Below are 21,127 nucleotides of genomic sequence, written 5' to 3' on the forward strand. Positions count from 1 at the left end.
CAGAGTCCGGCCACTGGCCCCTCTTACTCAATATCATCCAGACGGTCTGGCAGTGGCTCTGCAAGGTTTCAGGCAGGGAGTCTTTCCTGCCTTGAGATGCTAGGAATTGAATCGGGGACCTTTTGCATGCAGTGCAGACTCTCTACCACTGAGCTATGGCCTTTCCCTGTGATGCTGTCCAGAGTTGTCTTTGAAAACAAACTGCACACAATGAACAGTAAATCTACACGCAAGCATGATTTAGTGTATTTGGTTTGCTAAGGTAAGCCTTTTGGCAAAGCAAATGCATAAATTGCAGATAAAACTTCCCCACCCCCTCTCCCCTCCCCACCAATACATAACACTCATCCTCTTTTTAAAGGCTTTTAAAATTATTTACACAAGACTAGAGCTCAGGGTAGCTTTCTTCTTTCTTCCTTGATGCTTTAAAAAAACAACACAGCCTGGAGGCTTGTTGTGTGTGGCCCTCTGAGCAGAGATGCTAATTGAAGATCTCTTTCTTTAAAAAGAAGAAGAAATTGATCAGGAAGGAAAGAGCCTCCAATTTACTAAATGGATCTGTTCCCCCCCCCCCCAAGGACCAAGTCTTTGTTCAGCCGGTCCTTTTCAATCTTTGCACAGTACCAAATATTGTATCACAGTGAAGTCTGCCCTGGGCAGCTGAAGTGGCACTGATCCGAGTATGGAAGAAAAGTAGGAGGATAATTTTTTGGGAAAAGATGGTAAACAACAATATGATTTACACTTACTAGTTGCTTGTTACGAAAGGTTTCCAAGTGACTTACAGCATATTTAAAAACATAAGCATAAGTAAGTAAAAATACATTATAATATACATTCACACAAAAACACGTGCAATTCATAAAAAATACATATGCAAAGAGGGGGAAATACACAGCACCTCCCCCCAATAACAGCAGCATAAAGCTTTGTCAGCATGCTAACAGCAAAAAACGCAGTCGCCTTAGTCCATTGAAAGTCTGGAGAGAAGAGGTAGGGGTTGTATTCAACTAAGTCCTACCCAGTTAGTCATGTCTATTAACTTCAGTGGGTCTACTCTGAGTAGGACTAGCATTAAATATCACCCTAATTTTTTACCTGGTGCTCAAAAGAGGTCAGTGAAGGTGCCAAGTGGACCTCTCTGGGAAGAGTATTTCACAGATGGGGAGCCACAACTGGGAAGGCCCTTTCCCTTGACGTCACCCTGCTCGAAGCCTTCCACAAAGAAGAGACCCAGAGAAGGACCTTGGATGAAGATCTGTGGGTTGCATCCAAACTTGGTTGGTGGAATGTAACTCCTCATGAAAGCAATGGGACAAGTTAGTCATGACTTAGGTCCCACTGAAATTGGTGGGACTTACGTTCAACTAGCCTACGGCCATACTACCCCCTGAACACGGCCAATCTGGTTTGATCTCGGAAGCTAAGCAGGGTCAGGCCTGGTTAGTACTTGGATGGGAGACCGCCTGGGAATTCCGGGTGCTGCTTAGAGGAAGGCAATGGTAAAATCACCTCTGAATACCTCTTACCATGAAAACCCTATGAATATATCCAAAAAAGATTCATAGGGTCGCCATAAGTCATAATGGACTTGAAGGCATATAACAGCCTTTCCCAACCAGTGTGCCTCCAGATGTTGTTGGACCACAACTCCCATCAGCCTCAGCCAGCATTGCCAATGGTCAGGAAAGATGGGAAATGTGTTCCAACAACATCTGGAGGCACACTGGTTGGGAAAGGCTGGCATATAACAACAACGTTCAACTAATTTACTCTGGGTCTAACCCAGTGACAAGCAGATCTCAGGGTTCTAGTAAAAAAAAGGAGACCTGACAAACTTGAAATTTGCCCACTCCTGGTTTACATTTACTGACAGTGACTTTCCAGGATTTTAGGTAGGAGACTTTCCCAGCCTAGGAATTGGAAGTCTTTGGCTATTGTTGATCTACTGCAAATCATCCAGAGATTCTTATCTAACTGTCTCTGAGTAGACAATACTGACCTAGATGGACCAAAGCTCTGACATTCTCTTAGGCAGCTTACGCTGGGCATGTGTGTCGGGAAAGGCCGAAGCTCAGTGGTAGAGCACCTGCTTTACCTGCAGAACATTCCAGGTTCAGTCTCCAGGCAGGGCTAGGAATGTCCCTTGTCTGTAACCCAGAAGAGCTGGAAAGGGTTAGTCCCCCTTGATTTAGACAATGCTGAGGTTAGGCAGAAGATCAATTATCTGACTTGGTATAAGGCAGTGTCTTTTGTGTCTTAAAGTGATTTGTGTTTGAGATGTTTATTGCTCTTAGTATTTATTGTATTAACATGTCGCTTTATGGTTGTGAACTACCTTGGAGGCTAAGAGGCAGCGCATAAATATATATATATGGAATGGAGTATCCCAGAAAGGGGCATGGGTCACTCTCTGGAACCCTGAACAGAAGCAGTCGTCACTACAGTGATCTGCAGGTTCTGCTTATGCTGTTGAATTTCCTACCTGTGATCAGGGACTCCACCCCGCTCCCTCTCAATTGTCTGTCATCACTCTCTGCATTGTTGCTATGGTGCATTGACATCCAGCTTCCATACCTGAAGTAGACAAGGTGGCGTAAGTAATGCATTATTTGGGTTTTTAAAAACCCCAAAGGGAGACTCTTATCAATGGAGCCATATGGCCTAATTGTTAAACAGCTGGACTGTCGAAGCTTCCTGCCATCTGCACAAATTTAATTTTCTTGCAGTTAGGCTGCTATAAGACAGCAACACAACGGTCAAGTGATCTTCTGGTATGAAAAGCAAAAGATACCTGAGACTTCGCAGATCAGTATAAAAACTGCATGGATGTGAGAAGCACCAGCTCAGCAGTTCTGAATTTTCTGTGTCTTACCTTCACCCCACAAACCTGTTAGCAAATACTTGGAAAAGGAATAACCCGTCCTTTATTGGTTGTAGAAAGAATGTTGAAATATTCCAGCATTTTAGCAATTTAAATACATCTCACTATGTAAAGTCTCTCTCTCTCTTTTTAAACTTTCTGGAGAAGTGCCAATTAAAAGCTTGCATCAATTGCTTTGTGTAGAACTTGTCTTGAGTGTGTCAGTCAGCATTCTGTCGACCAGCTGTTTATATGAACAGAAACAATGCATTTCATCATTTGGAATAATTCCTAACATTCAAAAATGTATTCCTAGACTGCCTAGGTAGGTGCATGAAATTGTTGTAAGGCTAAAACAGTTCATTGTCTCTCTAGGCAAGATTTAATCGAAGGCTGTCTCGGATCATAGGAATGTAGTAAAAATATTCCTCCCCTCCAAAAAAAATTCTCCTTGTTTCCCCTCAGGCCTTCACATTGTCTGCTCCTGAATTGTCTACTCCTGTATAGCCATGCTGACCAGAGCTGTTGGGAGTTGTAGTCCTAAACATCTGGAGGGCACCAGGTTGGGAAAAGCTGGACTAGGGGATATCTAAAACCATTCTTGGCGGTTTTAGAATTGAAGGCAACAGCATGTTTAGGGCTACTAAACATGGATGAAACTGATTATTATGATCCATTCCAATCTGGTTTCAGGCCGGGCCATGGGATGGAAACGGCTTTGGTTGCCTTAGTAGATGACCTTCGTAGGGAACTAGACAGGGGGAGTGTGTCCCTGTTGGTTCTCCTTGATCTCTCAGCGGCCTTCGATACCATTGACCATGGTATCCTCCTGGACCGTCTCTCCGGGATGGGGCTTCGAGGTACTGTTGTGCAGTGGCTCCGCTCCTTCCTGGAGGGTAGGACTCAGAAGGTTTTACTCGGGGACTTCTGCTCAGACCCCTGGCCTCTAACATGTGGGGTCCCTCAGGGTTCGGTGCTGTCCCCGATGTTATTTAATATCTATATGAAGCCGCTGGGCGAGGTCATCCGGAGGTTTGGAGTGCGATACCATCAATATGCTGATGATACGCAGCTTTATTTCTCCTTTCCCCCAGACACTAGGGAAGCCGTCCGCCCTTTGAACCCATGCCTGACTTCAGTGATGGACTGGATGAAGGTGAATAAGCTGAAACTAAATCCAGACAAAACAGAAGTGCTCCTTGTTAGTCGTAGGACTGATCTGGACATTGGGAATTTACCTATGTTGGACGGGGTTGCACTCCCCCTGAAGACCCAGGTTCGCAGTTTGGGTGTGCTTCTGGATTCGGCTCTGAACCTGGAGGCCCAGGTCTCGGCGGTATCCAGGAGTGCTTTTGCCCAGTTAAGACTGGTCCGCCAACTGCTCCCGTTTCTGGAGATATCCGACTTGATGAAGGTAACACATGCCTTAGTTACATCCCGATTAGACTACTGCAACGCGCTCTACGTGGGGCTGCCTTTGAAAACAGCTCGGAAGCTTAAATTAGTTCAGAGAGCGGCAGCTAGAATGTTAACAGGAGCTGGCCTACGGGCCCATACAACTCCCCTTTTACAACAACTACACTGGCTGCCGATCTGCTTCCGAGCTCAATTCAAAGTGCTGGTTTTAACCTTTAAAGCCCTACACGGCTTGGGCCCTCTCTATTTGTCTGGGCGTATATCTTCCTATGAACCCTCCCGGCCCTTGAGGTCCTCCGCTGATCCTTCTCTTGTGATTCCCCCAACCTCTCAAGTCCATCTAATGGGAACCAGAACGAAGGCCTTTTCTGTTATTGCCCTAGACTTTGGAATTCTTTACCGATAGAAGTGTGGTTGTCTCCTTCTCTTGTTGTATTCCGTCGCCAGGTCAAGACGTTCCTTTTTCGTCAAGCATTTAATTTGAGCGATGTATAGGATGTTTTTATTGCTTGACAGTCTCTTGCTGCTGATATGCTTAGTTAATATTGTTTTTATTATGCTGATTTTAATCTTTATATGGGATTGTTCTTTGCTTTTTGTTCGCCGCTCTGAGTCCTCGGAGATAGAGTGGGTTATAAATGTTTTAAATAAATAAATAAATAAATACTGTCCTGTCCCTCTCTCCAGCCCAAGCACAGGTATAAGCACTCTGTATAGGCAGTCTGCATCACAGTGTACCTGGTCACAAGTAGAAGTGTGCCAAATATTCCCCTCCCACTTCATAGGATTTCTTTTTACCAGAGAACCTACAGACTTCAGTCTTAGCCTGCAGGTGTGGGCAACCACATGAGATCAGTAAAAAGGCATGCTTAAAATTGAAGGTGAGGTTCTTTTTCTTTCTTTCTTGAAATGTCCCCCTTTCCATCTCTGTCTGCTTTTTGTACTGGTAAACTTCTTTGTCACCCTCTTTTTAAAAAAAAAATAAAAAGAAGAGAACACAATAGCTGCCTAAATCAAGATGACCTTTAAAAAGGACTCAATGTGAACGGTCAAATTCTGAGATAGCATCTTTCCCACTTTGCCCTATTATACTTCCCCACCAGCTGTGTCGCTCTCCAACCAGTCGCCTTGTTCTTTTTTTCTTTTTCCCATGCTGTACAATAGCCCGGAACTTCAGGGAGTCTAAACAGGAGAATGAATCTCCCAAAAAGATTCCCTTGTTGATCCAGAGGGGCAGTTGCTCATCGCACTCTCCTCCTCTCCCCCTGGCCATACAACTTTGAACAAAAATGAAAATGAATCAATATCGCAACAAGGGGCTTCGCAGTGCCTTTGAAGAATTCCGATAAATGAAAACCTACGACTGCAAAGCTGGTTCATTGGTCACAACCTAATTAAACTTCCAGATGTTAATTGAGTCTTGGAGCTTGGCTGGCTTTATCGCTTGCAGAGAATTGAACAGGATTGTTCTTGCGAATTAAACCTCCAGAGAGTAAATGGGCAGTTTCCCAGCTAAATAATTTGTTGTCGAATCAGGTCCGGCCACAAGGAGTGTGTGGTCTTCCCAAAGCTGGTCCCCTCTAGATGGGGATGGGTGAGGAATTTGATTCAGTTCACCTTTAAAGCTGAATGTATCAAATTTACACTTTCCAAAACAACAGCAGAACCGAAACATGTCCATCCTTTGAAATTTACACTTATCCGAATTTTGCAGTGCAGTTCTCTGACCAAGCATTGTCTACAAAAATGCATATATTAGGGGAAAGTGTGCATAGAAGTGAATATATTAATGAAAATAACACACATAAATCTTATACATGAGGAGAAATTGCTTGCAAAAATGTGTACAATAGTTAAAGCTGCATCCAAAAATGTGTTTATTAGGAGAAATTCGCATTAAAATGCTGAAGAATTTTCATCTTTTAAAATAAATAAATAAATTGCAAACTGTTACAGAAATATGGAGGATCAAATTTAAAATGGGAAAAAGGAGAAACGGAGAGAACCAAAATTGACAGATCCTTCTGTCTCTACCTCCAGATGTTTAGGACGAGGGTTGTGCTGAAAATGTCTCCTGTATTCTTTCCAACTGTTCTCCATCAATTAATTGTGTGTGTGTGGCGGTGGGGGGATGCATTTGAAAATTATCCCAGGGGAGAGAACATTTTGGTGAAACTCTCATGGGTCAGATGCAGGGGTTTTGTTGTGCTTGCTTTACTTTTGAGGTGGCTGAGGGGAGTTCTTGCTCAGAAATATCTGCCTTTACTGTCTGCTCACTGGGGCAGGGTATTGCCAACATTTCCCCCCGCTGCTGAAATAATTGCACTAGCTGCCCATTAGCTACCAGGCTAAGTTCATGGTTCTGGTTTTGGTGTACAAAGCTCTATACAGCTTGAGACAGGATACCTGAAAGATCGTCTTACCCATTATATACCCAGTCAATCACTGCACTCTGCAGGTGAGGGCCTCCTGCAGGTACCATTTCATCAGGAGGTCCGTTCCACACAACACAGGAAGCAGACCTTTAGTGTAGTGGCACCTACCCTGTGGAATCCCCTCCTTTTAAATATTAGGCAGGTGCAATCTCTGTTGTCTTTTTGGCACCTACTGAAGACCCTCCTCTTCCAACAAGCCTTTTAAGCAGAGACTTTATCCCGGGTTGAGTCAGTGTTGGAATTGCTTTTTAAGATCTTTTATGGCCTTCCTCAGCTTGATAACCTCCCATCTCTATGTATAGTGGCTGGCTTGAGGCAGATGGGAGCCATAGTCCAAATCATCTGGAGGGCGCCAGGTTGGCGAAGGCTGATAGAGGCATCTTCTTTCTTTAAATTGGAGGAATCAGCGCGGCAGGGCGTAGCTGGTGCAAAGGGTCTGCCAGGCCAAGTCTCCAGATCCAACTGGGCACATGGCTCCATAGAACTGCAGAGAGGCCCTTTGGTGATGTATGCTATCATGCCTCATTTGGTAATAGCCCACTTTACTTTTTTGGCAGAGTCCCACTTCATTCCACTTATCGCCTTTTAAATCAAGCGCACTTCAGACTGCTAAATAGTCTCTGTATTATTCCAGTGATGCATTATGGCCATGAGAGAACACATTGGCACCTACTTGTGAGCCAAACCAGGGATGTGCATTTAAAAATAGCTCCCGCTAAAATAGCTAGCAACAGCTGCCCACTCTAGGTGAAGGGCTCCGTATGGCCCTCTCTATGCTTGGGAACAGCGCCACTGATGCTTTCCTCTCCATCTCTTGCTCTGTGCGTTCTGAGAGTGTGGCTGCTGTGCCTTAAGACTTTTTTGGGGTGCCTTTAAAATGTTGAAGATGCAATGTCTGTGAGTGATGAAGCTAAGGATCCCAGCACTAGGTAGCCTCTATCTATATGTGATCTTCTTCCAAGGAGCAAATGGCACAGTTGTTATTAACAGGTGGTATTCAAGGCTAGTCCTACTCAGAGTTGACCTACTGAAGTTAATATACATGGCTAACATAGGCACATTCATTTCAGTGTGTCTACTCTAAGTAGGAATTACAACCCATTATTTTTATTATTTCATTTGTGTATTAAACCTATTAGTCACTTGTTACCTAAAAGGTCTCCAAACGACATCCATTTGAAAACATAAAACATAAATACATTATACCAGAAGAGAATCTCTTCAGAGGGAAAGCTGGCTTAGGAATGCAGGAAGCTGCCTTGTGCGGCGTCAGACCATTGGTCCATCTAGCTCAGTGCTGTCTACACTGATTGGCAGCAGCTTTCCAGGATTTTGGAGATGCCATCGGGGATTGGACCTGCAAAGCAGGTGATCTGCCACCCAGCGATGGCTCTTCCCCTGTTCAGGAGGGAGGTGCAGAGTGGCGGACAAGGACTGTCACCAGCAAGTCTATGTGTGTCAGCTCTTCACTGAGACAGCAGTGTCGGTGGGGGTGCAGGCAGGGCTGGAGAGTCCTTGGTAATTGCCAGGCCGTAAGTCCTCAGCCGGCAGCTTGGCTATAAATCTGCCAGGCTAGCAAGGAGGAAGCAAGATAAGGGCAGAGGCTGTTCAAAGCTTACGTGCCAAGCCAGAAATCCAGAAGAGACGTCAGTGAAGGTCCGGGTCTAGTTTGCCGAGAGATCAGTCCAAGTCAAGGTTCAGGGAATAGGAAGACACACAGTGGTCACGCCTGACGTTGTAGTCAGCAACAATCTGAATCCAAGGTTTGACTTTTAAGGAGCAGGTTTGTCAGCAGGTGTGAGCCATCAGCGTTTTGGCCTTAAGTGGACAGGCCTGCCCCTCTTCTGCCTGACCTTCTGCTGTCTACGTTCTGCAGGTGAGGGGGGAGTATCCTGTTCACTGTGTGCGTCTGGCTGAAGGGCTTCAGCTGTGTCTGGGGTGCTCTGCAGCTGAGGGGGAGAAGGAGCTGGATTCTCAGGAGTCTCTTCCGTGTCTCCTTCTGGGTCTGCTGCTTCTGGGTCTGCTGCTGTCACTCCTGAGTCATCCTCGTCTGATGAGTCCTCTGACGGGGCCATGACAATGTGATGGCACCGTATATCCGATGAAACTCCTTTATCACTTACGGAACTCTCAACCGCATGCTGATCAGTGCTCTGCTCAGCCAGAGGAGGGATAAAAGTCAGTGCCCAAGAGCACTTATAGTTCATTGTGAGTAGACAGTGGGGACAGCTATAGCTCAGTAGTAGTTGCCCTCTTGAGGTTTTCCAAGAATCTCCTTGATGTGAAAGTGTGCAGGGCAGCTGTCCTGTTTGTGGCTGATGAGAATTGTAGTCCAAAGCACTTGGAGGACGCCACATTGGGGAAGCTTGCACTTGATTAGGAAAGGAAGAGTATGCAATTTCGCTTTCTCTCGGTTTCTGATTTTTCAGTCTTAAACTCAGTTCATCTCATCTCTGCATACACTTGCAATTCTTTTTTTAAGTCTGCATTAAGATTTGTATGGATTTTCTTGCACATTTCTTGTAGTCTCTTTTTCAGCACATTCCTCGTAATGTATACAACTATGCCTAGTACATTATTTTTTGCACGCAAGTTTCCCCAGCAGAATGCATTTTTATGTTCTTTTCATGAATATACCCATATTCTTGTGTGCACTTTTCACTAACGTGCACTTTTTTGGTATGCATTATTTGGTTAGAGATCCGCATTGCAAAATTGGGAGAAGTGTGAATTTCAAAGAAAATCTGTGTTTTGTTTTTGTGTATTGGTTCAAGAAGTGCAAATTTGGTAGGCTGGAATTAAAATACAAACAGAACGTCTTTCTTCCCCATTCCTGCACCAGATCCACATATGTGGGTGGATCTTTTTTCAAAATATATTCTCTTGTTCTGTTTGCCTGGCTTGGAAGGAAGAGTGGTTGCCAATGAGTCTGCGAAAGACCAGGCTGAGTTTCTGGCTTCTTGGCACATGCAGGGTGTGATGTTAAGGCTTCACTTCCAAAAGGAAGCCAAATGATCGAAACACTTTAGAAATAATAATATTGGTGAATTGCAGGGAAGAAAGCGGAGGCAAAAAGTTACACGTGGGGATTCCTGGGTCATGTGTTGTGCCGATTCAGCAGATGTGTTAACTCCATTAGCCAGTTGAAGAAGTTCGTAATGCATTGATAAGTGTACAAATGGCCGCTCAGGACCGCCTGGCTAGTAAGACGGCCATCTCGGCGGATTTTGGGAGCTGGGAACAATACAGGGGAATGTTATTGTGTTAATGTAATTGATTTAGCAGGATTGATTGAGCCCATCTGGCTTTCCCTTTTATGAGGGAGAGGGGGGAATTTGCTTTTTGGGGGCCGGATGGCATCAGAAAAGTCTTTTTTCCTTCTTCTGTTCTCTAACTTGGTGGCTTTGAATCCCTGCTCTGATGAGAGACTTGCTCACATCCAAAAGGTGTGCGTCGTTGGAATTTCTCCTATACCTTTTGCAGGATTATGGCTATGCACATGAGGGAGTCTGAGTCGGTTTCCTGCACTCTTTTATGAAAAATGTTCCTATACTGCTTCCCCTTTTGTTCTTTCATAATTTGGGACTGTGGGTCTTTAGGCAGCCTAGTCCTGTGAGCCTGGTCTTAGCTTGTAAAATGAGAGGTACTGCGGCCTACCAAGATGGTTAGGGGTATGGGCTCTGGTTTGTGTTGATGGAAATGCACTCTGCACATGGGCACTCATTCTCTATTAGTACCGTCCATAATTTCAAGCCTATGTTCTGGCGTTATAAATGGCTTCCGGGGCTTCAGCTCAAATGAAACTCCATTATGGGTGCTTTTTAAAGGGATGCTGACATACCAATATTTGTTGTTTGCTAAAAAAAGAAACCCTCATAACATTATTTATTTGAAGCATTTTATCCCACTCTTCAGCAAAAAAAAGAAAAAGGTCTGTAAATTAGACAGACCCTGAGTTCAGCCACCCCATTGAGGGTGCAAAGCAGGGCCAGTGAGGGGCATGACGCGGCCTGGAGTGAGAGCCCGGGGGGCCAGATGGTGAGGCTTCAAGGGCCACATTTGGCCCTTGACCCTGAGGCTCCCACCCCTCCGCTATGTGTTCTAAAACAATTAAGCTCATGCAAATTAGGAAAAAAGCAGCTAGAAAAGTTTATTTGCAAATTACAGACTAAAAAAATGCATGTGGAGGGGTTCGCACGCTTCAAATTGTTCAGTGTTATTACTGTTATTATCAGATGTGGCTGTCTGCAAAAATACATGAAGCACTTTGAACTCAGTAAAGCTATATATAAATGCTTAATAATAACAACCCTCCAGTGGCTCTTCTCCCTGTTTAGGGAGGCATCTTATACCGAGTCGGACCATTGTGTCAGCTCTACACTGCATCAGCAGTGTCAGGGGGGGCTGGAAATTCCTGGGTCTTTGGCAGGGAAGGAAAGTCCTTAGCCAGCAGTCGGGTTGTAAATCTGCCAGGCCTATCCGAAGCGTACTTGCCGATTCCGAAGTCCAGAAGCGAGGTCAGTGGAGGTCCGGGATCAATTGCCAAGGAGGTCAATCAAAGAGATGCTGCAGGGAAACTAGGTCTACACAAAGCCATGCCTGACGTTGCAGTCAGCAACAAGCTGCAGCCAAGGTGTGCCTTATAAAGAGCAGGATGGACAGCAGGTGTGAGCCCTCAGCGTTTGGGCCTTAAGGAGACAGGCCTGCCTCTCTTTTGCCTGACCTTCTGCTGTCTACGTTCTGCAGGTGAGGGGGGAGTATCCTGTTCACTGTCTGTGTCTGGCTGCAGGGCCTCTGCTGTCCCTGGGGTGCTCTGCAGCTGAGGGGCAGAAGGAGCTGGATTCTCAGGAGGCTCCTCCGTGTCTCCTGCTGCTCCTGGGTCTGCTGCTGTTACTCCTGAGTCGTCCTCATCTGAGGAGTCCTCTGACGGGGCCATGACACATTGGTCCATCTAGCCCAATACTGTCTGCACTGACTGGCAGCAGCTGTCCAGGGTTTCAAGCAGGAGTCTCTCCCAGCCTTACCTGGAGATGCCATTGGGGATTGAACCTGGGACCTTCTGCTTCAAAGGAAGTGCTCCACCACTGAGCTATGAATGTTCCTTGTGAACATCAGGCGCTGCCTTACACCTAGCTGGAGGATTCAGCATTGTCTGCACTGACTGGCAGAGGCTCTCCAGGATTTCAGACAGCTCAAGTTACCATGCATTGAACCTGGGACCTTCTGGATGGGAAGCATGCACTCTTCCACAGAGCTGTGTCCTGCAGAAAACCTTGTTTTTTAAGCAAGTGTTTTAATGATCTTTGGATCTGAAAATTGACACCAGGGGTTTTTTTTGGGGGGGGGGGGTTGGAAATTCAGATGTGTGGAGTTGGATTAAGTCCATTGGTATGTTTCACAGTGGCTTGAGCTGTGAGGAAACTAGTGATGGCAATTAAAACAGCAAGAAGAGATAAGCATCAGGTGAATCTGTTTCCCTGCTCCCTTCTTGAGTCCCCCCTTTTTCTTTTTAAATTCCATGCTGGGGAACAGTTGCTGCATGACCTTGAACGGGGCCCAATAGCTCATACTAAACGCATTTGCAACAAAGTTGGGTGTTTTGGCAGGGCTTTGATGTAGGTCATTTTATTACCAGGCTGAATCCAGCTCCATATACTGATCTTCTACTGATGCCAAGAATGCTAATAACAAACTAATCAATGAGGTGCTGGATTGTTCTAGTGAAATGGTCCATCAGGGCAGGGGTGGGCGGGGGGGTGGGGAGGACTGCAGATGCAACAGCAATGGAACTCTTGCACATAAGAAGCAAATACTGCTTACCCTGGGTGGCGATAATGCTACCTTTCCTTGCTCGTGCGAGCTTTCTTTTCCACAGGGGTTTTGGGTGGTCTGCAGGGAAGGGCGGTGCCTAAGAGCACAAGCTCATCTTTATTTTTGCTTGACCTTCTGGTACAAGTAATTTTTTTAGTTCCATTAACTGGCTGGATCATTTGCAAAAGTACATTAGGAAGAGTGCCATGGGGACCCTTGTATGCTATTATGTAGAATGTTAATAGAATGAAAAATTAATTAAATGCTAAAGATTACAGCAGGACACATTCTTCTCTCTCTGTGTGTGTCTCTCTCCCCCCCACACACACTTCATGGGACAGATCTAGAAACATAAACGTGGCAGCTCCATTTCCCAATGGGAGGGTAGATTTGATTGATTGAACCCCAGCTGCTACTTTCAGTATAGTCAATCAATCAAACATGTTTCTGTTCAAATGTGCAAAGCATTTTACAAACTCTGTAGCTCATTTGATTTCCAAGGTCTGCCGAGTACGTCTTTCCTATTTACATTTTACAGTGAAGTGAACTGAGGCCACAGAATGGTGACTTTCATAAGATCGTCCAGCATTCAGTGGCTGGTGGCTCCGGGTCAGTGGAATCTGCTCTGGGTTTTAGTCTGAACTTTCAAGAAGCTGGTACTTGAAAGTTTGGATTCAAAGCCAGGGCGGATTCCATTGCCCCACTGACACGGAGCCACCAATGTTATCGAGTAATGTCAGGACTTCTCAGAATGTTGATTCCTCTTTGTCCTGGTTTAGGTCCACCTCTGTGTACACACACTTGTGCTGCAGGAAGAGCTGTGGCTCGGTGGTAGAACACTTGCTTTGCATGCAGAAGGTCCCAGGTTCAGTCCCCGGCATCTTCATGGTAGGACTGGGAAAGACCCTTGCCTGAAACTCTGGAAAGTTGCTGTCAGTCAGTGCAGATAATACTGAGCTAGATGGACCGATAGTCTTGAGTCTGTATAAGACAGCTTCCTATCTTCTTTTTGATGTTCAGGTTTCAAGTTTCCATGTAAGACAGATTTTAAGAATTGTTGACATACTGTATGTGAAGCTCTTTGAAATACTCAGAAAAAGCAGTATGTATTGCATATGGTTTCCTCTCTTTTCTTTCCATGAATCTGCATAGCTCCTCCAGGGGAGAGAATGGCAATTTGCACTGGTGTGGGGGGGAAGATTCCCTTGCAGGTTGGGACTTCCAGTTTGAATTGGGACTGCAGTGGTGGGCAAAGGGCTATAGACCTCTTTAGTCCCACCCCCCATGTGGGTCCCAATCCACATTAGGGCCTTTGTGTGTGCTATTTACTTTTTTAAAAGCCATGCACACCATTGCTGTTTGTGTACCACATCGCCTGGTTTGGTTCTGAGCTTAGACCTTGATCAAAGCAATGCTTGGGAGCAATTCCAGAGCTTGCCGTATTGCATCTCTCCCTGCTGTCTGAATCCAGAGGATGGGGGGATTTGGACTTCACAATAAACCATAGTTTAGTGTTGCAAGAACAAGCTGGAGCGAACCTCGGATTTACATGTCCCCTCCTTGTCTTCCAATGCAGCAGCAACACTAATTTTTGTCGTGCTAAACTATGGTTTAATGTTATATCCAAACAAGCCATTACATCTTCACCTGATACCTATCAAGCAGAACCAGGTGATTACAGCCAAGTCCTCATTCAAGGCTTGTTCAGTGCCCTGTGGGGGCTCAGGCCAGCTTTTACAAGGCCCAGACCACAACAAACCTGCAGTTCCTAGTGCAGCCTTTCCCAACCGGTGTGCCACCAGATGTTGTTGGACCACAACTCCCATCAGCCTCAGCCAGCATTGCCAGTGGCTGAGGCTGATGGGAGTTGTGGTCCAACAACATCTGGAGGCACACCGGTTGGGAAAGGCTGTCCTAGTGGATCAGAAGATGCTACAAATGTTTATTTGGAAAGCTTTACTTCTGGTTCTCTAGGCCTCATATTGTCATTTAAATAGTTTCCAGAGGGTCAGCTGTGTTAGCAAAAACAAAGAAGAATCTTGTGGCACCTTAAAGAGTTAGGGACGTATCCAACTAAACAGTACTGCTAAGCGCAAGGAATTTGAGCTGCACAATGGAACTTCCCTGCCCTCTGTTCTCCCTGTGAACCCTGTAAATCTGTTCTGCAGAGTTGGGGGAAACCCCAGAGCAGACCTGGGGTGCGCACAGGGAGAGGAGAGGGCCGGGAAGTTCCATTGTGCAGCTCAAATTCCTTGCACTTAGTAGAACTGTTTAGTTGGATACGTCTCTAAGATATTTATTATGGCATAAGCTTTCATGGACTAAAGTCCACTTCATTAGGTGCACTCTAGTCCATGAAACCTTAAGCCATACTAAATTTGTTAGGCTTTAAGGCTGATATTGTATTTAATTACATTTTGCTCACATATTTTGGGGGGCTTTTCATATATTGAATATTCATATATGTTATAAAAGCCATAAGGATGCAAACAGCTAGAAATTTACATTATATATATATATGCAATCTTTATAGCTAGAAATCTACATTGATAATATGCAGTAAACAAATCATTTGTGTATCTTTGATCTTTTTAATGTTGCATTGTAACAAATATATGCATTTTTTCCTTGCTCCCAGCTCTCTGCACAGAAGAATGTGTGCATGGAAGGTGCGTTTCTCCAGATACGTGTCACTGCGAACCAGGATGGGGCGGTCCAGATTGTTCCAGTGGTGAGTAGGAAAAGAGCATTGATGCTCCATAACCTGTGAACGAATGACCCACAGTTGTAGGAACCAGATTGCAATGTGTGCAATATAAGCGCATTCCACCTGGAACATCTTTTATACTTCTGTACGGAAGTCCCAAGTGGACATTACCCGATGATAAATCTCTCGGTTTAAGACATTGGGCATCTAGCTTGAGATAAGTATAATCCCAATAAAGCAGCAATTCTGTTACTGTTTGTATTCTGTGAAATTTTTGTGCACAGTCAGTTTAAGTTATAAGTGCGCTATTATTCATGTGTTGCTCACCATCCAAGCATTTTCCTTTGAGGTTGAGCTTCTGCTGGGAGGTTATTGTGTTTCCTCACTACCGGATTCTTTCTGCTTTCTTTATGGGGAAAATTTGATTCCCCCCCCCCAAGACAGAAAAGCTGTTGTGATTGCTGAATGGAACGTGGTTGCACAAGTGTTACAGACACTTATTGGCTAACATCTATGCCGCCGTTACTGATGAGCCATGCAGAGCTCCTCTCTCTTCCATGCTTTGCGCCATTTAGTGAATTTTTTTCTTTTTTACCCATTATATACAAAGCCAAGCAAAGGAGCCTTTAAACTGGGGCTGGCTCTGGGATTCAGGGGGTCCACAGTAAAGTGTTGTCCTAGGGGACTGTCTCCCATTCCTGACACCTACTCTGAGTTTTAATTAAAATGATCTTCCCTACCATCCAGCCCCAGCTGTAGTATCAAGTGGCTTTTGGCAATCGTCTTGGAATCGCCTTGGAAGCTGAGTCACTACGGAGGTGTGTGTGTGTGTATGTAAGAGGGCTATAGCCACTACTGTCTCCCCCCACAATGACAACTTCCAGGATTTAGGGGGCAAATCCAAGATGATGGCCAGAAGCCAGAATGCAGTTTTTTTTTAAAGGAAACAAATATAAACATGGCAGGCAGATGTCAGAGGTGGAACTTCTCAGGGCATTTGTACCCCGGTACCTGCTTGTTGATGTCTTGTGCTGACTATGTGGCTGATGGGAGTTATAGTCCAAAATATCTGGAGAGAACCAGGTTGGGGAAGGTTGACCTAGTCCAATTTTTTTTACTGCAAGGTAGTTCAATCTTGCACGGTCTAATGTTTTTCTAACCTGAACCTCTGTGGTCCCCTGATGTATGTTAAGTTTTTACAAAACAGCTGTTCATACTTGTTTTATGATTTATGTGTTTAAATTTTTTTCTGCTAGCTGCTTTGGGTATAATTTTGCTATTGGAGAACAAGATATTTAATTAATTTATTTCTAATAAGATAGCCTTATGATGACAATGATGAATGTTGAGGCATAACTAATCTGCCTTAAGTAAGAGTGTGTGCTCAGAATAACTTAATAGGCAGTGTCACACTGGAGTAGATCAAGGGCCACTTAAAATGTAAATGTTCTGCCTTCAAGTCGATCCTGACTTATGGCAACCCTGCGAATAGGGTTTTCATGGTAAGCGGTATTCAGAGGGGGTTTACCATTGCCTTCCTCTGAGGCTGAGAGGCAGCGACTCGCCCAAGGTCACCCAGGGAGCTTCGTGGCTGTGTGGGGATTCGGACCCTGGTCTCCCAGGCCATAGTTCAACACCTTAACCACTACACCACACTGGCCACTAGCACAGCATTATTATTATTATTATTATTATTATTAATCGCAGAACCCTAATAGCCAGCAGCATGTCAGCTTCTGTCCCACTGATGGACCATTGGCCAGTCTTGTATCCATCTCTAGATCTGCAATGGCCCTCCAAGGTCTTTCCCTGCTCTGCAGTTTGAGATCTCTTTTAAGTGGAGATTTAGCAACTGAACCTGGGACTTTCTGCATACAAGTCAGGTGCTCAGCCACCTCTGCACTCCATCATGGTGCAACTCACGCACTGACTATTATGTGCTGTTTACAAAAGAAACTCAAGGAGCTGCAAGGTTACACTTTTCCCTTGTGTTACCCTACCAATTTAGGAGCACATTAAATAAAGAAAACATTCACGGGAACCTTATGTGTAAAGCAGTAAAGAATGCTTTCAAATCCTTCCCTCTTTAAAGGAACAATCAAATGGGATGTATGTTTAAGCTTTCTTGACTGCCAATATCTCTTCCTGTGATATAGTTCCTCCTCCTTCTTAGAGGGAAAAGGGGAATTTAATATTGGCAAACTTGCCACTGGCCACTATGGATATTCTCTGTTGGAAAGATATCTCCTAGATCCTTCCTGACAAAGAAGGCCTAATTTATCTGATCTCTTGTTAATCAGCACATTTGCCGGCTTGAGGAGCTCATTCTAGAATATGGCGTGTTGCCTCCAAAGTAAACATCGGAGAGTTAAGCAATGTAAGGTAATGGATCCATTCCTCCATATAATGATAATAACTCTGCTGGAACAGATGGGTAAACAATACAGCTCTGTCCAATAAAGATACTGTAGTTAACTGAATGGGCCATTTACCTTCTATTCCCAGTATCGACTGGAAACTTTGACAAACATTCAGAGAAACAATGTTGATCATGGAATGGTATGTTGGTTCTTTTTGTTGGGAGGCCAGGACATTCCCCACGTTGTCCTTGCTTCTGTGTCCTGGCTGTTGAGTCTCAAGGATTACACAAATAGTGCTGCAGAACAAGATACATTTTTTGTCAAGTTCAGTGTGGTTATGCAGGAAGCTGCAGATGTTGGGGGAGGAGGGGTGGGATTACGGTAGCCGAAGGGTGAAGGGTGTGGTGTGTGGCCCTATCCAGGGAGTTCCTCAATGGCTGGGGAAAGGAAGCAATATATTTGAAGGGCCCAAAGAGCAGGTGGGAAAGCTTGTTTGAACGAAGGAGGGTGCATATAAAAAATGAGTTGCCTGCTTACCTGAGTTGGGTTTTTTGATCCAACAGCCCCAAGATCCCAGTGAGTGGGAAGAAGTGAGTGTGGATCACATCTGGAATGTGTTGGCCTTCTTCATAAGCTATGTTCTACTGTACGCAGGATGCAAAAGACACGCATGATAGAATGGCATGCAGATGTGCAGAAAGGCTCCTTGCCATGGTATAGTCCAGTGAGAGGCAGCTTTCCTAGTTAATTTTGCGGTGGAAAGGGATGAGTTTTAAAAGCCTTCTGGTGACGACTCTCTCTGCACCTGTGAGGGCTTGTGCCCTTTGATAGGCATAGAAAGGCTAGATGAGTAGCATTTGAGGAGGGCAGATTGTTGACCGGAGGTGGAGGCAAACATTGTGGGCATGTGCGAACATTAAGTGTGGGACCGAAGAGTTTAATTTTTGAAAGCCGGGCAGGGAGGACTGTGCTCTGAGCAAGACTTGGTGGGGGCAATGCTACCTGTCCTGACCACGAGCAGATGCCCGCAGGGGTGCGGTGGAGGGTGTCTCAGTCAGTCAGGGTCAGCTAGGAGTTGCAGGACCTTGGACAGCTCCATTTCCAATGGGAGGTGCTGGGGATTGTGTTGAACCCGAGACCTTCTGTATGCGCAACAGATACTCTACCACTGAGCCCAGTCCCCTCCTCTCCAAGTGTGCACGCTCCCAGCAGCCAAGAAGTGGTGTGGGGGACCACTTTAGGATGTTAAATTCCCATGCCTTAAGACAGAAGTTCTTTTCCTCAGAATGCAGGCCAATAAAACTTAGGAAGTTTGGATGAAACATTGAGTGGCTATTAATAGAAAACCTTTTTAAAAGCCTTCGGTCAAAATGATTATGAAATATTGCCCAGAAGTCATATTATTCTGGATTAGCCTTTTAATCATCAACTTTTCTTTCCCTTTTTTCTTCTTTTGTGCCCGCAGACACAATGCATACTTCTGTAATATGTATGGATTTTGAGTTTGTTCTAATGGGCAAATGTCTGTGTGTGTGTGTGGTGGGGAATCGCAGAGCTCTGTGGCATAAAAGCTCCAGTCATTGCAATCAAGGAAAGTGAAAGATCAGGTTCCAGGTGTCCTTACCCTTGTGCAAACATAAGAAGAGCCCGGATGCTGGATCAGACCAGTGGCCCATCTAGTCCAGCGTCCTGTTCTCACAGTAGCCAACCAGATGCCCATGGGCAGCTGTAAGCAAGACCAGCACTCTCTTCACTTGTGATTCCCAGCGTACTGCCTCCAACAGTGAAGAGAGTACACAGCCATCGTGTTGAATGACATCCAGCTAAGTCCATTGATTTCTCAGCAACCAATATTCTGAGGCTTACTGCCTCCAATAGTGGAGGCAGAATACAGCCATCATGGCTAGTAGCCATTGATAGCCTTCTACTCCTCCATGAATTTGTCTCATCTTTTTTAAAAGTTGGTGGCCCCTGCTACCTCTTGTGGGAGCAAATTCCATAGTTTAACTGTGCGTTGTGTGAAGAAGTACCTTCTTTTGGCTGCCCTGAATCTTCCCACATTCGTCGGATGTCCCCGAGTTCTAGTGTTATGAGGGAGGGAGGAAAACTTTTCTCTGTCCACTTTCTCCATGCCATGCATACCTTTATGCACTTTGATCATGTCACCTCTTTCTTGATACTCACCATTGTTCCTCTTAATGTCTAGTGGAAATGTCTTTCACGCTGCTGCCATAAATGTCTTGTTTTTATCCCTCACCCACTATACACACGCGCATTGTAGTTGCCCCATAATTCACTGTGCGAGTTAGTGTCTGGACATGGGTGGGGGTGAAAAGAAGGACTGGGAAGCTGCTCCCCGCGCCTACACCAGAATACCAGTACAATTTTCGTTAGGCAAAAAAATAATAATTGCCACTTGCCTAAAGGTGGGGAATGCATTGCGTGCCAGGATGCCTGTCACGTGTGTGGCTGCAGCTAGCTTAAACTCCCACGATCTTCCGAGTTCCCAGGCTTGCAAACAGATTATTTCTGGAATCATTTATCATGAAACTTAGCCCTAAACTCCCACTATATTCCACTAGATTTTTGGGACTACCTTTTACGTCACGTTGAAGGTCAAATAAAATGCGCAAATTACCAGGTAAGAAATCATCGGAATAACGGAATAAAGTGCAGCGTGAAATCACCCAAAGTGGAACCCTTCTCACATGAAATAGTCTAGTTTTTAAAAGTAATTAGGAACATTAAAGCACTCCGACAATGACGGAGTTAGAAACATTATTCATAACTTTTATTTCTGCACCGGGCAGTGATCCAGTATTTTTCATTTGCCAGAGGTTATTTGGGGCTGTAGGGAGGGGAGTGTTAGCCAATTCCTAAAATTAACTGTTCCCTGGTAGCTTTTACAAATGATACCCCAGGATGAGCCTTGAAATCTCAGCGTACTCTTTTTATTAACTATAATTACTGCATTTGTTATTCTTGGAGTGCTGGATGTCTTCCTACTCCCCTGGCAAAATCCAGTGAGCTTAGGATATGAGCCTGGCAGAGCCTTGCCGCCTAACCTGGTTCCCTGCAAATGTTTTGGATGATAACTTCCATCAACCTCAGCTGGCACATCCTATAACAATCTGCCTATTAAGAGCTAGGGTGGATAAGCCTTTTCAGCCTGAGGGCCGCATTCCCTCATGGGCAACCTCCCAGGGGCCACATGCTGACAGGGCCAGAGACAAAAAGTGGGCAAGGTCAGAGGCACAAGTGGCCGGGGCAATGGATGTGGCTCTCAATCTTCGTACGGTAGGTGGCATTCCAGCCATGCGGAAGTCAAGAGGTTTCCTACACACCTCTCCATCCGGGCAAGTGAGATGTGTTATCATCATTAAAGAATGCATTATACCTGGGCAAAAGTACTGATGGAGGCCACGGAGCAAGGCTGGGGTGAGGCATTGCCTGGGCAGAAGGGTGTGGCCCAGGAAGGGGTATGATCTTGGCAGAGTGCAGAGGGCCTGACTTTCCCCACCCCTGATACAGCGAT

At 45.2% G+C, this 21,127-nt stretch overlaps 1 protein-coding gene and 1 pseudogene across 2 annotated transcripts in view; both read left to right on the forward strand.

The window, feature by feature from the left end:
- Nucleotides 1-21,127, forward strand: part of MEGF11 (multiple EGF like domains 11) — a 366,020-nt gene that overhangs the window by 105,441 nt on the left and 239,452 nt on the right. For both annotated transcript variants that reach the window (XM_061595615.1, XM_061595614.1), the window contains exon 6: nt 15,164-15,256. In XM_061595615.1, coding sequence (XP_061451599.1) covers nt 15,164-15,256 — 93 coding nt within the window. The remainder of the gene's footprint in view (nt 1-15,163; nt 15,257-21,127) is intronic.
- Nucleotides 1,373-1,491, forward strand: LOC133370107 (5S ribosomal RNA; annotated as a pseudogene).

This window comes from Rhineura floridana, chromosome 14 (assembly GCF_030035675.1).
Source record: "Rhineura floridana isolate rRhiFlo1 chromosome 14, rRhiFlo1.hap2, whole genome shotgun sequence".
Taxonomy (NCBI): Eukaryota; Metazoa; Chordata; class Lepidosauria; order Squamata; family Rhineuridae; genus Rhineura; species Rhineura floridana.